At 40.2% G+C, this 17,177-nt stretch overlaps 3 protein-coding genes across 3 annotated transcripts; all 3 read left to right on the plus strand.

The window, feature by feature from the left end:
- Positions 1–2,079: 2,079 nt before the first annotated feature.
- On the plus strand, positions 2,080–2,502 carry LOC138908664 (uncharacterized). Its single transcript, XM_070199347.1, has one exon. The coding sequence runs from the start codon at positions 2,080–2,082 to the stop codon at positions 2,500–2,502; it is 423 nt and encodes a 140-aa protein (XP_070055448.1).
- A 15-nt stretch (positions 2,503–2,517) lies between these two features.
- LOC138908665 (uncharacterized) lies at positions 2,518–5,061 on the plus strand. The gene is made up of 4 exons (XM_070199348.1): positions 2,518–3,116; positions 3,297–3,357; positions 3,437–3,533; positions 4,640–5,061. Exons 1-4 carry the CDS (start codon positions 2,518–2,520, stop codon positions 5,059–5,061), a joined length of 1,179 nt encoding a protein of 392 aa, XP_070055449.1.
- A 10,921-nt stretch (positions 5,062–15,982) lies between these two features.
- LOC104089396 (uncharacterized) lies at positions 15,983–16,797 on the plus strand. Its single transcript, XM_009594273.2, has 2 exons — positions 15,983–16,058; positions 16,106–16,797. Exons 1-2 carry the CDS (start codon positions 15,983–15,985, stop codon positions 16,795–16,797), a joined length of 768 nt encoding a protein of 255 aa, XP_009592568.2.
- Positions 16,798–17,177: the final 380 nt, after the last annotated feature.

Below are 17,177 nucleotides of genomic sequence, written 5' to 3' on the forward strand. Positions count from 1 at the left end.
GATTTTTTTTGAAATACTTTCTTTTACTAATTATCAAGAAATCAAGTATAAGGACTAAGTGAAGTACCTTAAGCTTTTTATGAACATATTCAGAGTTAAGTTATCTTTCTAAAAGTCGAGTTAAGTTTTCAAACTTATTAAAAAAGATATGGGGTTCCACGAGATATTTGTATGCGATACGAAGGTGATTATGAGATTATGAGAATAAGAGTACCAATGAGCCAAGGTTGGCTAAGTTCTTGTTATGGCCTATTATGTGCATTCAAAGTTCATATCATACATGACATATTATGCATGGACTTCGAGCTATAATCGGAGGTAAGGGGCCTATTTGCCTGAAAGACTATATATATTGTACAGATGGCCACAGGTTGGCAATATGATACCGGGTAGCTACCGGGAGAGACCGCCATTGCTAGCATTTGGTTGGGTATGTCATGCATTTACATCAATATATATGTATTCACGACATACGATTACACGAGCATACCGTGCATATTTTATTACTATGAGGTCGGATGTCGGCCATGGAGGTTATCTGAGTTTCAGTGTCAGGTGGTATCTTTATTACCTTTTTACATCAGCTATGTATGATTCTACTTTCTGCCTTAGATACCAGTATATTTTTATTCGTACTGATGTCCCATTGCCTGGGGACACTGCATTTTTGTTTCGTGCGTGCAGGTCCAGGTAGGGACTCTGATCGACCCCTCCGCTAGGATTTCGGGGTTCAGCTGTGAGTTGGTAAGCTCCACCTCTTCCTGGAGCTTTCATAGGATGGTTACTTTTGTTGTACAGTTTGAGTATAGTTGGGGCCTTATCCCAACAGTGCTTATGACACTCTTAGAGGCTATTGTGGACATAATATTCTGGGGTTTTTTTTGCTGCTTTCAGTCTCCAGCCCATAGGCTTGGCATGTATATATAGGTGTGTAGGAATGTATGTCTTCAGTCGCGGCCTCGTCAGCCAGCTAGTATTTTATTATTTTGGCTTGTCTACCTATGTTTATATGGCTTATTGTTATTCATGTCATAACCTTACGGTCCAGGCTTAGTATTTCAGATGTTGTGCTGCCCGATCTGTTGAGCCCCCAGTCTAGATAGCTAGTATGTTTAGTGTCTAACTCGATCGAATACAGTATCGAGTGCCAGTCGTGCCTCCCCTAGTTTGGGGCGTGACAAACTTGGTATCAGAGCAGGTCGTATCCCAGGGAGTCCATAAGCCGTGTCTAGTAGAGTCTTGCTTATGGGTGTGTTGTGCACCACACTTATAATCAGGAGGCTATAAGGCATTTAGGAATGGTTACATTTCTTTCAATTAATAGATCGTGCTATAGAGCGAAGTTATAAGAACATATGAAATCTAAATCGTGCTTTGTGTTTCCTATCTAACAGACTACCTATGCTCAGGAGATGGCACAGCGAGAGATAGGTATGGATCCGGGAGAAGGTACCAGTCGTTCCCCACCGGGTCAGAGGGATAGATTTCCCTTAAAGGCTCATAGTGAGTCTCCAGTACCCCTAGTTTCAGCTTCCCCAGCACTTGTTGGAGACCAGGGAGATGAAGTACCCCCAGCCTCACCAGTTCCATTGGTACCTGAGGCAGCTAGAGACACAATACCTCCAGCACCTATTGTTCCCCCATCAGAGACTGGGGAGCAGGGGATGAGGGAGGCTCTTCAGTTGCTGACTAGGATGGTTTCTATTCATGAGCGACAGCTAGAGTCAGGAGCAGATGCCCGGAGAGATCGGATAGGAAGCTCGACGGTACGAGAGTTTCTTCACTTGGGCCCTCCATTATTTACAGGATCCAGTTCCACAGAGGATCCCCAGGACTTTATAGACCATATGTATAGAGTATTGAGGGTGATGCATGCCTCCGTCACCGAGGCTGTGGAGTTGGCTTCTTTTCGACTACGTGATGTAGCCGTCCTATGGTATGAGGCATGGGAGAGATCTAGAGGACCTGATGCTCCGCCAGCAGAGTGGGAGGACTTCTCTGAGGCTTTTTAGCCCATTATTTGCCACGGGAGGTTCGGGAGGCCGTCTTGACCAGTTTCTTAGCCTAAAGCAGGGGGATATGAGTGTATGGGATTATAGCCATAAGTTTAATTCTTTGGCAAGGTATGCACCAGATATAGTACGTACCATGAGGGCTAGAGTTCATCATTATATGGATGGTTTGGGGGATCATCTGATTAGAGACTGTAGGGTTGCATCCCTATCGGATGATGTAGATATTTCCCGCATACAGACTTTCGCTCAGACTACAGAGGACCTTTCCCGTCGGATTCGTGATACTCGCAGGGATAGGGAGCAGAGTAAGAGGGCTCGTACTATGGGGTCTTATAGGGAGCCACGAGTTGATTTTAGGCCCCCACTCCATCGATATCCACCTCGGTCAGCAGGTAGTTTCCCACCACAGATGCATGGCCAGCGGTTTGATCGTTATATTCAGTCAGGACCGGGGCAGAGCTCAGGCCAGCCTGAGGGCCGTCGATAGGAGCGTTTTGCACAGATGAGACAGCTTACTACTCCATGTACTCAGTGCGGTAAGCTGCACACCGGGCAATGTAGACAGGGTTCGAGTGCATGTTTTCATTGTGGGCAGACAGGACATTATATTAGCCGGTGCCCGGGGTTAGGCAGAGGTACACCAGCTCAGCCTTCAGGATTCACAGCAGCCTCTTCGCCCTCAGTCCGTGCTCCCCGACCAGGTCCACAGTCTACTCAGGGCCGTGGTAGGGGGAGAGGTGGAGGAGACACCTCAGGTTCTAGTGGTGGCCAGAACCGCTTTTATGCACTCACAGGCCGACAGGATTTAGAGGCATCCCCAGATGTTGTCACGGGTATATTGACAATACATTCTCATGCCATTTATGCATTGATGGATCCCGGCTCTACATTTTCATATATTACTCCATTTATTGCTGGTAAGCTTGACATGAGATCTGAGTTGTTGCCACAGCCAGTTGAGGTGTCTACGCCAGTTGGCGACTCTATTGTAGCTAATCATGTCTATCGAGATTGTACAATGTTAATTAATGACCGTCCAACCTCTGTTGATTTAGTTGAATTGGTTATGCTAGACTTCGATGTCATTATGGGTATGGATTGGTTGGTAGCTTGTTATGCTAATATTGATTGTCGTGCAAAGTTGGTCCGATTTCATTTTCCTGGTGAGCCTGTCCTTGAATGGAAAGGTAATGCAGCCACGCCCAAGGGTAAGTTTATTTCATACCTTAGGGCTCGGAAGTTTATTGCTAAAGGTTGTATATACCATCTGGTTCATGTTAGGGATATAGATAAGGAGCCAGCGACTCTTCAGTCGGTTCCTATTGTGAATGAATTCCCGATGGTATTCCCTGACAAGCTTCCAGGAATTCCCCCCCGAAAGGGAAATCGATTTCGCTATAGATTTGCTTCCTGATGCGCAGCCTATATCCATTCCTCCCTACAGAATGGCTCCTGCAGAGCTAAGGGAATTAAAGGAACAACTGAAGGACTTGCTCGATAAAGGCTTTATTAGGCCAAGTACATCCCCATAGGGTGCTCCGGTGCTCTTTGTTCGAAAGAAAGATGGGTCCTTGCGGATGTGCATTGACTAAAGGCAACTAAATAAAGTCACTATCAAGAATAAGTATCCTCTTCCACGGATTGATGACTTGTTCGACCAGTTACAAGGTGCCAAATGCTTTTCGAAGATCGACTTGCGATCCGGTTATCATCAGCTACGAGTCAGGGATATTGATATCCCAAAAACAGCATTTAGGACGAGGTATGGCCATTTTGAATTCCTTGTCATGTCTTTCGGGCTTAAAATACCCCAGGATCCTTTATGGATCTTATGAACCAGGTATTCAAACCATTCTTGGATGAATTTGTGATTGTGTTTATTGACGACATCCTGATATATTCACGATCGGAAGCCGAGCATGCGGACCACTTGCGAGCTGTATTGCAGACTCTCCAGGACTACAGGTTATATGCTAAATTCTCTAAATGTAAATTTTGGCTAACTTCTATAGCTTTTCTTGGTCATGTTATTACCGGCGATGGTATCAAGGTTGATGGCCAAAAGATTGAAGCTGTGATGACTTGGCCGAGGCCCTTGAATCCGACAGAGGTTCGTAGCTTTTTAGGCTTGGCAGGGTATTACCGAAGGTATGTGGAGGGATTTTCCTCTATCTCTGCACCATTGACGAAACTAACACATAAGGGAGCTAAGTTTCAGTGGACTGAGGCATGTGAACAAAGTTTTCAGGAACTAAAGAAAAGGCTTACTACGGCACCTATCTTGACTCTTCCGGATGGCACCGAGGGTTATGTTGTATATTGTGATGCCTCGAGAATTGGCCTAGGTTGTGTTCTTATGCAGCATGGTAAGGTTATCGCGTACGCCTCCAGACAGTTGCGAAAACATGAACAGAACTATCCTACGCACGATCTTGAGTTAGCCGCAGTTGTATTTGCCCTAAAGATTTGGTGGCATTATCTATATGGGGTTCATATTGATGTTTTCACCGACCACCAGAGCCTTCAGTATTTATTTAAATAGAGGGAGCTGAACCTACGACAAAGAAGATGGCTAGAATTACTAAAGGACTATGATGTTGATATTTTATATCATCCCGGCAAAGCTAATATTGTTGCTGATGCCCTTAGCCGGAAGTCCATGGGCAGTCTAAGCCATGTTGAAGCTGATAAGGTCAAGATGACCAAATATCTATGCCAGCTAGCTAGTTTGCAGGTGCGTTTGGTAGATGCAGAGGGTGGACGCATTCTCGTTCAGAATACGGCAAAATCTTCTTTTGTTACTGAAGTGAAAGAGCGACAACACGAGGATCCTGAGCTTATAAAACTGAAGGAAAGTATTCCACAGCAGCGACAACCTTTATTTGAGCTAACTGGAGATGGAGTTCTTAGATACCAGGGCCGCTTATGTGTACCGTCAGTAGGAGAGCTCCGTGCTAAGATTCTTTCGGAGGCCCACTATTCTAGATATGCAGTTCATCCCGGAGCGACAAAGATGTATTGGGACCTTCGACAGATCTATTGGTAGAATGGAATGAAAAAAGATATCGCGGAGATGGTAGCCCAATGTCCCAACTGCCAGCAAGTTAAAGCCGAACATCAGAGGCCTGGAGGCCTAACTCAGTGTATTGAGCTTCCATTATAGAAATGGGACATGATAAATATGGACTTCATCATTGGTTTGCCTCGCACTCCACGGAGGTATGATTCTATTTGGGTAATTATTGATAGGCTTACAAAATCTGCTCATTTCCTGCCAGTCAGGACGACATATTCAGCCGAGGATTATGCCAAGCTTTACATTCGAGAGATTGTTCGCCTTCACGGAGTGCCATTATCTATTATCTCTGATCGAGGGGCTCAATTTACAGCATATTTTTGGAAATCTTTTCAGAAGGGTCTAGGCACGCAGGTAAATCTTAGCACCGCTTTTCATCCGCAAACTGATGGACAGGCAGAGCGTACTATTCAGACAGTTGAGGATATGTTACGTGCCTGCGTGCTAGATTTTAAAGGAAGTTGGGATGATCATCTACCTCTTATTGAGTTCGCTTATAACATCAACTTCCAAGCTAATATTCAGATGGCTCCTTACGAAGCACTATACGGGCGGAAGTGTAGGTTGCTGATCGGTTCGAGGTCGGGGAAGCAGAGTTGCTAGGTCCTAACTTAGTCCAGCAAGCAATGGAAAAGGTAAAACTTATTAGAGACCGGCTGCTTACAGCACAAAGTCGGCAAAAGTCTTATGCAGATATTCGATGACGAGACTTAGAGTTTGATGTAGAAGATTCGGTTTTCCTGAAAGTATCGCCTATGAAGGGCGTCGTGCGATTTGGAAAGAAGGGGAAGCTCATCCCCAGGTATGTTGGACGGTATAAGATTATTCGGAGGACCGTATAAGATTATTCGTAGAAAATATGCAAATCATCTGTCTCCCCGGTGATGTCGGGATGCAATATCTCCAAATGCTGTCGAATAGCTGTCAAACTCATGCGACTGGCCCCTGAGAGTGCAGTCTCATCCTGTGGCCTGAAACCAGTGAGCTGTTGCAGCATGTCCAAATACTGCCCATGCGTCATCTCTCTCATGGCCTGAGGCAGTTCAACGGGTAGTCCATCAACAGGCATCCCATATAAAACCTCCACGTCCTGCAGCATGATGGTGGCCTCGCCAATGGGCAGGTGGAAAGTGTGCGTCTCCGGTCGCCACCGTTCTATCAGGGCCGTGATCAAAGACCAATCGAGCTGCAGCCGCCCGATCTCCAAAATCCTGTAGAAGCCCGTATCCCGCAGGCGCTGGACTACACGGGGATGGAGATCTCTGTTGTGAGACCCTAGATGTTTCTCTCTTCTCTTACGTAATATACGTAACGTGACGTGGTTATATTAGGTATATATGATTGGGTATAGCACATTGGGAGAATAAGACTGAAAATGTGTGGTAATATCAAGGAACTAAACTAAAGCTTTAAGTCAAAGGAATCCCTTAAACAAAGGTTCATGGTTAAAGAAATGGCTCGGGTAGCACCCCGCGCGTTCGGAAGGTTTAAGTTAACTTGTACCTGTGGGATAAGACTAAGAGTGTATAATATACTAAGAATAATGTGTTATGAGGTATTATAATATCACACTGGTCACATGTTAAGTTTAGGAGTCAAGCAAGTTGCGAAATAAAGGTCGGCAAAAGTTATCGTAAATTTCTCTAATAAATTTTCTAAACTTTGGGTCAAATATATCAGATCATTTCTCCCAATATATAAAGAGTTATGGGACCCACAACCTACCAAATCGAAGGTCTACGAGTCTACTTTGCAACCAAAGAAATCTCACATCAAACCAACATTGGAGTAAAAGGTTATGACTGTTTTACCGCGGACTGTCCGGGCTGAAATCGGGTCGCGAACCGGGTCGGGTCAAACAAGTGGTATAAGTCGGAAAATCCGACTTTTAAGACCCCAAAACATTTCATCTTCGTCCCAAAACAGTGAGAAAGCTTAAGAGAGGGTTTCATGGTGTTCTTGAGTGATTAAGGTGCATTTTTAACGATTTCTATCGTTAAAGTTTGCCCCCGTGCCTAGAAGCGCAATCTCTACTCTTTGCAATCATTTTTCCCTTCTATTATCTGTGTTTGGAGCTATTTTTGGAAGATAGAAAATTGTTGTTCTTGCTAGTTCTTCAGTATTTATACCTTTTTTGCCAAGGTAATCATCTTGGGACTCTTTTATGATCGTTTTTATAAAGTTCTAAGGGCGTTTCGTCAAGTTAGGGTCATATGGCAAATCTGCCGATTTAAACTCATTTATGAACTATTTATAGGTGCGTATAAGCTGCATATATATAGTGGTTTCGAAGCTTAGGACGTAAGAAACAACTTTCGTGAAGGAACTACAGGCATTCGGACGTTCGTTGGAGAGGTATGTTAAGGCTAAGCTTCGTCCTTCCTTTTAGCACGAATTTTGGGAAATTCCTAAGACGCCAAATGTGATATTTTACTATTCTGTTGCTAGAAAGACCTTCTGTGAAGGGCATTGGTATCGTAGCTGAAGTATTTTCATGATGCTATTAGGTTGATATTCCACTCGTTCGGTTAAAAAGGGTATTCAACATCTATATATATCATTTTGTCGGCTTTCTTTAATATATGTCCATATATATGAATTCTTATTCGTCTTTGGGTTGTGTGACTTAAAAATAAAGGCATTTAGTATTTGCGATCAGTCCTTCTTCCTTGTTAAAGTGTATTTTAAAATCTATAAAGTGACACGTCGATTTCAAAATTCTCAAATATAATTTTTATGTTTAAACTACTAAAATATTTGATTTTTTTTGAAATACTTTCTTTTACTAATTATCAAGAAATCAAGTATAAGACTAAGTGAAGCACCTTAAGCTTTTTATGAACATATTCAGAGTTAAGTTATCTTTCTAAAAGTCGAGTTAAGTTTTCAAACTTATTAAAAAAGATATGAGGTTCCACGAGACATTTGTATGCGATACGAAGGTGATTATGAGATTATGAGAATAAGAGTACCAATGAGCCAAGGTTGGCTAAGTTCTTGTTATGGCCTATTATGTGCATTCAAAGTTCATATCATACATGACATATTATGCATGGACTTCGAGCTATAATCGGAGGTAAGGGGCCTATTTACCCGAAAGACTATATATATTGTACAGATGGCCACAGGTTGGCAATATGATACCGGTTAGCTACTGGGAGAGACCGCCATTGCTAGCATTTGGTTGGGTATGTCATGCATTTACATTAATATATATGTATTCACGACATACGATTACACGAGCATACCATGCATATTTTATTACTATGAGGTCGGATGTCGGCCATGGAGGCTATCAGAGTTTCAGTATCAGGTGGTATCTTTATTACCTTTTTACATCAGCTATGTATGATTCTACTTTCTGTCTTAGATACCAGTATATTTTTATTCGTACTGATGTCCCGTTGCCTGGGGACACTGCATTTTTGTTTCGTGCGTGCAGGTCCAGGTAGGGACTCTGATCGACCCCTCCGCTAGGATTTCGGGATTCAGCTGTTAGTTGGTAAGCTCCACCTCTTCCTGGAGCTTTCATAGGATAGTTACTTTTGTTGTACAGTTTGGGTATAGTTGGGGCCTTATCCCGACAGTGCTTATGACACTCTTAGAGGCTATTGTGGACACAATATTCTGGGGTTTTTTTTGCTGCTTTCAGTCTCTAGCCCATAGGCTTGGCATGTATATATAGGTGTGTAGGCATGTATGTCTTCAGTCGCGGCCTCGTCAGCCAGCTAGTATTTTATTATTTTGGCTTGTCTACTTATGTTTATATGGCTTATTGTTATTCATGTCATAACCTTACGGTCCAGGCTTAGTATTTCAGATGTTGTGCTGCCTGATCTGTTGGGCCCCCAGTCTAGATAGCTAGTATGTTTAGTGGCTAACTCGATCGAATACAGTATCGAGTGCCAGTCGTGCCTCCCCTAGTTTGGGGCGTGACATCTGTCCTTCATAATCCCACATGTCGTCCACTCTCCTGGCGCGGAGAGTCTGAGCCAGTAACTCTCCCTCCCATACGTAGGCGGACCTATGATCGCCTTGTAACACTAATAGCTCATCGGAGACAGGTCCGGGATGCATAAGCGGTCCATGTCGTCTACTGTAAATTAAACAACACTAATTGTATGTTTGATCTGTAAATTAAATAATTATTTTTTATAATTATATAATATTTAATTGGACAGAGTATATATGTATGAGTTTCAGGCTCGATATTTGATGCCCAGTAGGACCAAGCTATCCTGAGTTTTTGTGTGTGTCAATTTTATTATTTTCGTAATTTTGTATGTTTGTTTTGTAAATTAAATAATTAATTTTTATCATATTTAATTGGACAGAGTATATATCTATGGGTTCCAGGCTCGATATTTCATGCCCAGTAGGACCAAGCTATCCTGAGTTCTTGTGTGTATCAATTTTATTATTTTCGTAATTTTGTATGTTTGTTTTGTAAATTAAATAATTAATTTTTATCATATTTAATTGGACAGAGTATATACCTATGGGTTCCAAACTCGATATTTGAGGCCCAGTAGCACCAAGTTATCCTGAATTCTTGTGTGTGTCAATTTTAATATTTTCATAATTTTGTATATTTATTTTGTAAATTAAATAATTAATTTTTATCATATTTAATTGGACAAAGTATATACCAATGGGTTTCAGGCTCGATATTTGAGGCTCAGTAGCACCAAGCTATCCTGAATTCTTGTGTGTGTCAATTTTAATATTTTTATAATTTTGTATGTTTGTTTTATAAATTAAATAATTAATTTTTATCATATTTAATTGGACAGAGTATATACCTATGAGTTCCAGGCTCGATATTTGAGGTCCAGTAGCACCAAGCTATCCTGAATTCTTGTGTGTGTCAATTTTAATATTTTTATAATTTTGTATGTTTATTTTGTAAATTAAATAATTAATTTTTATCATATTTAATTGGACAGAGTATATACCTATGAGTTCTAGGCTCGATATTTGATGCCCAGTAGCACCAAGCTATCCTGAATTCTTGTGTGTGTCAATTTTAATATTTTCATAATTTTGTATGTTTATTTTGTAAATTAAATAATTAATTTTTATCATATTTAATTGGACAGAGTATATACCTATGAGTTCCTGGCTCGATATTTGAGGCCCAGTAGCACCAAGCTATGCTGAATTCTTATGTGTGTCAATTTTAATATTTTCATAATTTTGTATGTTTGTTTTATAAATTAAATAATTAATTTTTATCGTATTTAATTGGACAGAGTTTGTGTTTGATCTATCAGTATAAAAGATACTTAAACTACAGGGATTCTACGCTAAAAAGGCTCTACATTTTACTACGCTAAAAGGACACTAGTCTTTAAGCAAATAAATAATCTAAACTAGATAAAAACAACAAATACATTTTAATCACAAAACAAACACAAAACACTAATATCTTAGTTTGGATAAAAATAACATACTAGTTTAATCGCAAAAAAAAATATAAAACAACATGGAAACACATTCAAAACAACTAATGTGCATTATTATACGAGTTTCGACATAAACTAAATCGAAATACCTCAATTTATATTTTTCGGAAAGTCGATGAATTGAAAATTTGAGTCCGAAACGAGGAAACCACAACAATAGAAGGCTTGGCTAGGATGTGGGACCTACAATCTTATCTTTTTGTGTGACGGGTGGGGTCCACTACAGTTTTTTTAGAAGGAAATTTGGGGGGGAGGGGGTCGGTTAAGAATTTTGAATTTGGGGAGGGGGGCGTCTGGTTTGAGTGTGGGGAAGAAGGAGGGGGACCGTTTATTTATCTATGTATAGTGCGGTATATAACTGCACTATGCATATATAGCGTGGTTATAACTGCACTATACATATATAGCGTGGTTATATACCACGCTATGCATAGCTGTCTTATCAGCCCTCTATAGCGCGGTTTAAAAGAGCGCTATATATATATATATGTATATAGCGCTCTTTTAAAGAGCGCTATACTTTAACGGCCAAAACTCCGTTAAAGTATAGCACTATTTAAAAGAACGCTATATATAAAAATGTCACTCTTTTTTTTAATCATACATTTTCGTTACACTTGTCTAAAAAAAAAAATCACAAATGGGTTTCTGGACTCTTACTTTTATTATCTGATCTGATAGCGTGTTGCAGAAAGAAAACAATTTCTGTTTTAAAATGACAGAATCTTTTCTTCTTTTCTGAATCTTTATCTGTACCTTAGAGGCAATGTAGCTTTTATCCGTTTTAGTACAAGAATCCAATGCTCTCTCTGATGCTTAGAGTAGCTATAAATTTTATTTCTAACTAAATTTCCCCGCGCAATCGTAAAAAAATAAACTAAATATGAATAAATAACTAGTGTCATATAAAAGAAAATCAATCTCTGCTAATTTCTTCATGATTTTACATTGCTTACAAGTGGTGAAATGAAAAGGTTAAGCAGGAGTTTGGATATGATTTTGTTGAAGTTCGAAAAACAACATAAGTATATGATCTCCAAATATTATTTAAAATATTTAAAATAATATCTATAGTCCAAAAAAATCTTCATGAATGTAAGATATTCCTGTTTTGACGTTTTTACATGTGAAAATGCATTACCAATTTAGCAGTCAACAACAATTCAATGAGTGTGAGAGTATAATTTACTAATAAACATCATTCTTACATGGTATAGATAATTTTCATTTTACTTGTTTTATTTTCAATTTTGGGTTCTAACAAAGCATTAAGTCATGAGCAACTACCATAACGGCCAAAACTTGTTTTGATTAGACTACTGCTTATAGGGTTCTAACAAAGCATTATGCAAATAAATGTCATCCTTCTATTAGTTTGGTGTATATACCAAATACTGTTTATAGCATTGTATTTAAAATTTTCTGTACTATATGTCACATCTCCTTTTTTCGGGAGTTTTTTCAATTGAAGTGATATTATTCGAAATGTGATTATTTATTTGATTTAGAGTCATCACTTGAGATAATTATTATAGTGTCCCAAGTCACCGGTTTATTTTAAAATCACAAATCGAGAAAATTCACTCTATTTTTATGGTCCGTGAACACAGAAAACCGGGTAAGAAATTCTGTTAACCCGGGAGAAGGTGTGAGGCACTCCAGAGTTCCGTGGTTTTAGCACGGTCGCTTAACAATTAATACTTGGTCTAATTATCTGAATTATTACATGTTTTAAGACTTATGTGAGTTTTTACTTTCTAATCGGTTTTAATATTTATGGAATATATTTGAACAAGCTACGATGTCGTACACTTGCCGTTTTAGTACACACTGCAAACTGCGTCACGTGAAACGCACCCGCGATTTACAACGTGATTAATTTATTTTTATTTGAAATTGTGGTCAAGTCACGTGAAACGCACATTTGAGTTTGGAATTATGTATCATGATTATGCCGCGAAAACCGTACCCAAAGTCACGATACTTTATTTATTAATCATGCATAAAGCAACTAGCGCATGTTCATAAGATGTTTATCCTAAATTAAGTTAGATTATTGTGAGGCCAAGAGTTTATGAAAATTAGTTGCGGAAGAAGAGAAGTAAATTAGCTATGGAAGTGTGGGTTAGCCTTACTGATTTTATTCTTGCGGGTTGGCAGACTTCCCTATTTGGCACAACTATGTGATGCCCTCAACGAAAACCAATTTGGAGATGATGAATATTCTCTTACACACGAAAGCTTTTGCTGTTTTTAGCTTAACTCTAGCCGTGTTAGCAATATCGAATTCATTTTACTTTTCTCTTTCACTCAATTAGATATGTCAAAATGCATGAGTCTATAGCAAGGTACATGTCATGACACATAAATAAGATTACAAAGAAATAAATAATACATATATCATGTATAATAAAATTCAGTGACAATTATCGTATTAAAATGCCATCTGGACCGTTCCTGATAATCCCATATGCGTCAACCTTATGGTAGATTTATTTGTTAGGGAACATTTTGTGTTAATTTTGGTGAAAACCTACTTTGGTTTTTTTTTTCTTTCCAGAACACATTTTAGTTTGAGTCGTAGTAATCTACAAATGATAAAACACCTATTGAAAAATATTTACTCGACCACTTGAAAGCAAACAACACAACATGGAAATCACATTCACAAGGTTGTGAGGAATATCATGTGTCAATAGCTAAAAACTTGCCCTTAAACACAAAATATATCCCAATATAATCCCTATTCACTCGATATTTAGAAATTTTGAAACAGAAATAAATAAAGAAATTCACGAACTACTCATCACTAAAATAATAATCTGAATAAAGACTTATCTACTTTAAACAAATGACAGAGATATTCACGTCCTATATAATCCTTTGATTGCTCGGATTTAGCTTCTACTTCTTTTATCTTATTTTTTTCTTTGTTCTTTTAAAATTTATATATTTTAAAAAAACGAAACAATATATAATTTTATAGGCCAAATACAAAACTTTCGAAACATGACTATTAAATCCAAATTTCATCCAATTAGTGGACATTTTTCCTACAATACGAGCATAAAGTACATGAGACAATGGAGGAATAATCCAAACCAACCAATTTTTTAAACACACTACAAAGCACACAGACAAAGTATTCACATTTAAGTCATAGTGAAATAACTCCAAATCAACATGGAGGAATTCTCATCCTTATAACGTGCATTCTAAAAAAACATAGGAAAAATAACACTTCATTTGTGTGTAATGTCGACATAAACCATGTTATACATGTATGAGGCAAAATATGTTTCTAGAATACCTAAACCAAGATAATATTATGGGAAGGATTCTCGAGTCGATGTTAGTCGAAGCGACCCAAGAAGCAGCAAAGTCCTTGGCCGAAGTGTCGACATGAGCCGTAGTCGAGATGTCAACAAGGGTCGAGGTCGAGGTTGAATATCGATGATAAGAATTGTAACAGCTAGTTTGTCAGGATAGGATATTAAAAGGGAATATTATAGTGAATATTCTCTGCACTTGTACTATTAGGGTTTCTTAGGAACATGTCCCATATATATAGAAAAAAGAGACAATGATAGGGGCATGTAATATTCATTTGTAAAAATACACTTTGACAAATAGATTTTCTCTCTCTTACTAAGATACAAATACCACATTTTCACTGAGATTCTTGTCTATATTATTTCATACTTTTCCATCTGATCCGAGAATAACTCGAATATTCAAGGATTTCTGTCACTCATCATTGTCATGAGGAACAACCATCTAGTTTATCCTTTATTGGGTGAACCATTCATCCCATTTACTTAAATATCATTTATTGTTATTCATTGCTATTAAATGCTACATTATTGCTCATGCTTTTTGGAACAACTATTGCCTATTGTTATCACTATTCGACCAAATTCATCTAATATTTATTGCACCATTGGAAGCTACATCTAGAAATATTATTGTTAACTAAGTTTAACCCATAATTACATAAATTTAATTATTTGAACTAAGAGTCATATTTTTGGTCAAACAATTTGGCGTCGTCTGTGGGGATTCCTTAGTTAAAACTTTTAGTTTCTTCTAGATCTACAACTAGCACGGGTCACTAACGTAAAAAAAAAAAAAAAAAAAGAGCAAAAACAAGATCTCATTTCTTTGTGTACACAAATCCCAACATGGCAGGTAACTGAGAAGAAATGACGAGAATAATAAGTGACCTCCTAATTAACCTCATGAACGTCATCAACAAAAGCTGTGAAACGGAAGACGGAGACACGACGCCCAATGCTTCCACTAGGCGAGATGGGTCACCGCCCCCTCACTGCAGTATCACAAAATCTCGTGGTAAGGGAGCCTACACGTTTGTGGGTGAAGAGACGCCCCAACTGCAAAACATCTCCTCGAAGCGTGGCTAACTGACATACTAACCAGCGTCCTCAACAAGCCCGCTCGGGATACGACAACAGAAAATGCAAGGACTTGCACAATACAACAAGCGGACGAGCAGTGCAACCAACCTTTTCCTCCAACGACATGTATTACTCACAATGTCATTGATATTGCAGGTGACACCGTCCTTGCAGCCATTCTGAAAAGGATGGAAGAAATGGAGAATGAAAACTAGGCGCTCCGAGATCAAATGAAAGAACACCAAGAAAGGGTCGATAAAATATCGGGCGCCCCTAAGCTATTGCCGAAGAGGGATGCCGGTCGGTTTGTCGAATAGCCATACAGTGATGACGCATCCCCACATGCTATACCAATAACCTTTAAAATGCTGCCCTACCTCAGGATATATGAAGGCAAAACCGACCATGAAGATCACGTGACTCGTTATGTCACAGCCGTAAAAGGCAACGACCTCGCCAAAGAACATGTATCTTCTATCCTGCTGAAGAAGTTCGGCGAAACCCTCACAGGAGGGGTATTAACCTGGTATTCGCAGCTACCAGCACGCTCCATAGAAACCTTTCAAGAAATGGCCGACAAGTTCGTAACGGCCCATGCCAGAGCCAAGAAGGACGAGGCGAGAGTGAACGACATATTTGCTATTAAACAATCTCTGGGAGAGGGACTGGGGGACTTCCTCGCCCAGTTCAACCGAGTAACTGAGTAAGGATGAATTTTCCAAACATGTCCGAAGGGATGACGGTCGCAGCTTTTCAGAACAGGCTGAGTAGGGATGGTTCAAGAGCAACGAGGAACTGTTGAGTCGGTTGATGAAGTACCTCCCAACCACTTGGGACAAAATCCATAATGCTTAATGTGCCGAGGTCCGTGCAGATGAGGACAATCTCAACGGGCCAACTTACCGAATAACCTCGGTACAAGCAGAATCAAGAACAGATCGAAGAGACAATGCCAGAAGAGATCATCCAATTCCTCGACCTAACAGGGAACGACATCAACCATATATCATAATGGACGACGCCCCCTCCCTCCACTACGAAGAAGGTCCATCCAGACCAAGGACAGGAACCCATCAGAATGACATAGGTATGCCCCCTTATTATCTGCTCACAATTTTTGTGTGTCACCTACAGAGATAGTCTACACCCTGGAGAAGCTCGGGCCAAAAGTGAAGTGGCCGCCCAAGATGAGATCGGACCCTAACACCAGAAAATCTGACGTCCTCTGTGAGTTCCACCAGGAACGAGGGCACAAGACTGAAGACTACATCGCCCTGAGGCAGGAAGTCGTGAATATGTTACAACAAGGACACCTTAAAAAGCTGCTAAGCGATAAGGGAATAACCAATTTCGCCAGAGGACGCGAACATCAAGGGCCGCCTAAGCCACCCTCACCAGCTCGTACCATCAACATGATCCTCGGCGACGAAGCCTATATCAACAGTGTGAAGTTCACCACTACCCACAAAATCAAGCGATCTATCACCCGTGAACGGTACGACGAACTCGAAGAAAGTATCATCTTCGACAAGTCGGACACCGACGATTTGGCTTTTCCTTATAATAACGCCCTCGTTATTACTCTGCGAATCTTAGATACTGATGTTAAATGCATTATGGTAGATGACGGGAGCGGCGCATGCATTATCCATCCTCGAGTACTTACCCAAATAAAACTCGAGGATAAGATAGTACTGCGCTGCATCACGCTAACTGGTTTTAACAATGCTGTTGAACGGACGTCCGGGGAAATTACACTCCCCATTTTGGCCGGCTGCGTGACTCTGGAAACAACATTTCACATCATGGACCAAGAAACCGCGTAGAATGCCATAGCGGGGCGACCGTAGATACACCCCATGAAGGTCGTCCCCTCTAGCTTATACCAAGTCCTTAAATTCCCAACTCCATGGGGAATATTCAGCATACGAGGAGAGCAGCGTATGTCCCGGGAATGCTACCGCATTGCTTTAGACAGCACGACCACCCAACAAATGAAGGATAAAGAAAAAAAGGCATAGTAATCAGCAGGGTCGAGGTCGGGGCATGAGAGATCGGAGAAGGCATCAAAGATCCCGACATAGTCGAAGCCGCAAGATCGACCACAGAAGACCTCGACCCCGTTCAATTAGATCCCAACAATCATAGCAAGAAGGCCTATATCGGTTGCAAACTTTAGGAACCAGGTAAATTCAGTCAATTCTTA

This window comes from Nicotiana tomentosiformis, chromosome 3 (assembly GCF_000390325.3).
Source record: "Nicotiana tomentosiformis chromosome 3, ASM39032v3, whole genome shotgun sequence".
Lineage (NCBI taxonomy): Eukaryota > Viridiplantae > Streptophyta > Magnoliopsida > Solanales > Solanaceae > Nicotiana > Nicotiana tomentosiformis.